This window comes from Octopus bimaculoides, chromosome 23 (assembly GCF_001194135.2).
Source record: "Octopus bimaculoides isolate UCB-OBI-ISO-001 chromosome 23, ASM119413v2, whole genome shotgun sequence".
In the NCBI taxonomy this organism is placed as follows: domain Eukaryota; kingdom Metazoa; phylum Mollusca; class Cephalopoda; order Octopoda; family Octopodidae; genus Octopus; species Octopus bimaculoides.
The window spans coordinates 34,972,692-34,977,261 of NC_069003.1; the positions used below are offsets into that span (position 1 = coordinate 34,972,692).

Genomic DNA, 4,570 nt, shown 5'->3' on the forward strand with positions numbered 1-4,570 from the left:
AGCTTCTCACCACACAGCCATGCCTGCACCTGTGTGTGTGTGTTTATTGGTGAGAGGATTAGAAAAAAGTTGACATGACTATATAAAGGAAAGCATTTCAAGTTGGCATGCAAAAGCTACTTCAGGCTACGATGGTAGACTACGACTTCAGGTGATTTATGTTTGTCTAAAAAAAGCACAAATTAAAATCAAAAAGTAATAAAAATTTTAAAAGTGACTTAATGATTAATTTTAACAAAATACATTGATTAATATCTATTTACAGACACGTAATTAAATTGCTACATATATAAAGCATCTCAGGCAAAAATAATAATAATAATAATAAATAATGTGAAAAAGTTAGACAAAATGACTTCCTGACTCCATCACATGCAGACATACTTTAAGTATTAGTCAGACATTTCTTTTTGGAGGAAACACAATTCTCCTGGTTACTTTTCCTTTATCCTCTTCATCTAGGATTGGCATTTGATACTGCCATTGGCATGACACCAGTTTCCAGTAGCTAAAACCTCTGGCACAACACTGACTGATGCAGTGATAGCATTGATAGTATTTCCAATTAGACAGTCTCCTAAACTATTTCTGAGTGGCAAGGAACAGTCTGTGGTCATGTTGAAAGGGATAGTCTGTGTTAAGGGAAAGGAACCTGCTGGATTGTGTACAGGCTGTCCTGTGTGGTCACCAAATTGACCACTCTCTTCTTTAAACAAACCATTCCTATAACTACAGCAAACACACAGATAATACATATGTATATATATATATATAACTAGGGTTTTAGAACACCTACATTGCTAGAAATAAGAGCTAAAAAGCTCTAATGCTGTAGTTAAAGCACATAATTGTACACATATGGACTGACAGGGACTGTAATCACCCAAAAGCCCCCAGTCGTGTAATTCGCTACACTGACCAGCTAATTCCATAGCCTCAACAGTAGGGACCACTTGCATGAGAGCTTTTTAGCTCTTATTTCTAGTAATGTAGATGTTCTAAAACCCTTGTCTTGTTTAGTGACAATCATAGTTTTCCTTTCTGGTAATACATTGCATATGGAGCCTATATTAATTAATATATATATATATATATATATATATACACACACACACATACATATTGTGTAGTCTGCACAATCCGTACACCCCATGCTATGTCATGGTGGTGGCCACCTGCATACATGCAAAGCAGGGTGGAAAATATACAAATACAACACTGTCATTGTGCGAGGCCGTCGGAGAATAAATAAATCTTCAAAGTTGTTCTTCCTTGAACTATGGTCGCAATTTTCTGTTTAGTTTTTTCTCTCTTTCCAATCCAACCATTTTCTTCTCCAGTGTTTCATGCTCCACTGAATACATGCAACAATAAAATTCAACGACAACATTAGATGCAACAACATTGAACACTTGAAAACACAAGAAAGAATAAAACAACAACAGCAACAACAACAACAGCATAGCAACATTAACTGGTGTCTTGAATAGGGAATGGAATTCATTGTTAGTAATTGGTATTTAGTCTAAAGCAGATGGTGAAAGCCCATAGCGCTTGCAGGTCCACTTGTGCTGCTGGACCCAATGTCATCTTTCTTCAGTTTGAAGAGAACACTATCATTTTAGCCTGCAACTTATCTTCTACAGATTGAAATGGTTGACATGTTACCAACTGCCCATCTCTCTCTGTTACACTCTAATCTTTCATCATCTGACAGAAGACCACCACCTCAAATACCCACTCCCGTCCTCAAAGATTCCTTGTTTTGTGAGTTACTTGGTGACCCGGCCAGTGCTGGTGCCATGTAAAGAGCATTCAGTCCACACTGTGAAGTGGTTGGCGCTTGAAAGGGCATCCTGCTGTAAAAAACCAAGCGAAAACCGACCTCACCTGTGCTGGTGCCATGTAAAAAGCACCGAGTCCACTCTGTGGGGTGGTTGGCATTAGGAAGGGCATCCAGCTGTAAAAACCCTGCCAAGACAGACACAGAAGCTTGGTGTAGTCTTCTACCTGGCCAGCTCCTGTCAAACTGTCAAACCCATGCCACATGGAACATGGAAAGCAGACATTAAACGATGACGATGATGATGTTGATGATGACGATGATGATGATGATTGGCCACGCTGCCCATAACCTATCCAATCACAGGTCTGCTTTATACCAGTACCCAAGCTTCTGAACAGGATCATCATTCCAGTAATCCACAGCAGTGACAGTAGGGATGAATGTAACTGAGATTGATGTGGAGGAGAGGAATTAGTGAATGGGGGTGGGAACAGATTGTTAATTCACATTGGGGGATGATTGCAGGAGAGGCACCCATTTATATCACAAGGTACACAAAGACATTATGATTCCATTTCCTATCAGACACCACGAAGAGAGAAAAGCTAATAATTATATGTGAACATTAAATAATGAACAACAGCAACAACAACAGGAACAAACAACAAAATCAGCACTAACCTTCTGAATTAATTTTATCCCCTGAAAGGGGTCTGCTAGAGACCAAGGTAACAGGTTCCTTTGAAGAATTTGTTGCATCCAAGGTATCTGTGGTCTCGGTGCTGGGCACCGAACTGTCAGGGATCTCTGAGCTGAGGTCCTTGAACACGGGTTTTGAGGGGTCATATGATGTCTGTGACATTGACGAAGATGTATCGGAGTGGCTGTCTCTTCTGTAGTTTGAAATGACGGTGAGAGAGAGAGAGAGAGAGAGAGAGAATGAGGGAGATGGAGAAGGATGAAGAGAGATAAAAAGAAAGAGAGACAGACAGACAAACAGAAAGAAAACAAAATGATACAATGATGAGCAAATGAGAGATTTATATAGTGCTTATATATGTATGCATGTATTGATATATATATATACATAATCATTTAACACTCATTATCCATGTTAAATGATGATTATATATATATATATATATATATATATATATATATATATATATATATATATGTAAATACATGCATATATACACAACCAATATATAAATCTATTTGTTTTGCTCTTTAATACAACAAAATATATATATATGTATATACACAAACATTACCTAAATATAAATATGCATCATGAAATGAAACATGTGCACAAATACATGTTCACACATGCACACCTACATGAAGAATTGTTTTCCAAGGCTGGGGCCTAACAGTCCCTACTCTGAGTTCCCCCATTTATATCTCAGTCCTCAAAGTAAATTTTAAGGGATTTAACAGAAACATATAACTTAGAAAGGGAACGGAGGAGGCTGTTAGACAGACAGACAGACAGACACACACACACACACACGCACACACACACAACTATATATCGTTGCTATTATGCAGAAATGTCATAAGTCCAAAATGTTGCTTTTTCATAAAACGTAAAAATAGTTTCACCATTCCATAGCAAAACCGTTCTTCTACACTTTGACAATTTTTGATATCTTGGCATCTGGAGATACGATAGTTAGACCAAAAGAAACGGCTATAGTAAGCAAATTTGGCCAACGCATTTGGCCAAATTTGGACATACAATAGTTAACATAATAGCAACGATATCTATATAAATACAAATAAATATAGTATCTGTAAGTCAGAAAGAATATACACTTGTGCACTTATCAATAGAGTATTTTAACCAAAATCTACAGTACAACAAATCCATCTCAGCCAATCTTACCAATTAGTTTCATGTTGGGTATTAGATAATAGGGTGGTAACTAACACCACCTGCTCTTCAGAGATAACAGGTATACCGATTGTTAAGATCAGCTGAAATGGATCTATAATACTGCATACTTTGATTTCTATAAATACATACACACACAACTTAAGACCTGAATATTTTAAGTATATAGACTTGTGTTTGATTAGTAAAGACGAAAAGTAATGGTGAAAAAGAAAAAGAGGATATATCATACAAGGTGCAGATTAAAAAAACAAAGAAACAAGAGTCAAAATATGTGAAATCTAAAGAATGATGCTCTATTAAGTGATGGGCATGCAAGGAAAATAACCTGAAACAGAGAACATACAATATATGTACATACACACACACACACACACATGTTTATACACATCCGCAACCATTGGATTATATATATATATATATATATATATATATATATATATATATATATATATATATATATATGCATACACATACATACATACATATATATATGCATACACATACATACATATGCATACACATACATACATATGCATACACATACATACATATGCATACACATACATATATATAGTTGATGTCATAAGTATTTATAAATTTTAAGCAAATATGAATTCTTTTTGGGAATAGTGGATCTCAAAGCACATACAACTATAAATAACAACATGCAAATATTGGCAGCCTTTGGCTTCTATCCGAAAAGGACCTTTTCAACCCAGTATTTACAGGCTATTAATTCTAGCTTTATATGCTTCAAGATCTAGTATTCCAAAACGAATATAACACACACCTATATATATATATATATATATATATAATATATGTTTATATAATTATCTAAAATTCTGACTGCCACTTATATATATATATATATATATATATAT

General features: G+C 35.4%; 1 protein-coding gene across 1 annotated transcript in view; it reads right to left on the minus strand.

Moving 5' to 3' along the window:
- Nucleotides 1-4,570, minus strand: part of LOC106878301 (sterile alpha motif domain-containing protein 14) — a 42,676-nt gene that overhangs the window by 8,676 nt on the left and 29,430 nt on the right. The window contains exon 8 of the mRNA XM_052975963.1: nt 2,468-2,679. Within this exon, the coding sequence (XP_052831923.1) occupies nt 2,468-2,679 (212 nt within the window). The remainder of the gene's footprint in view (nt 1-2,467; nt 2,680-4,570) is intronic.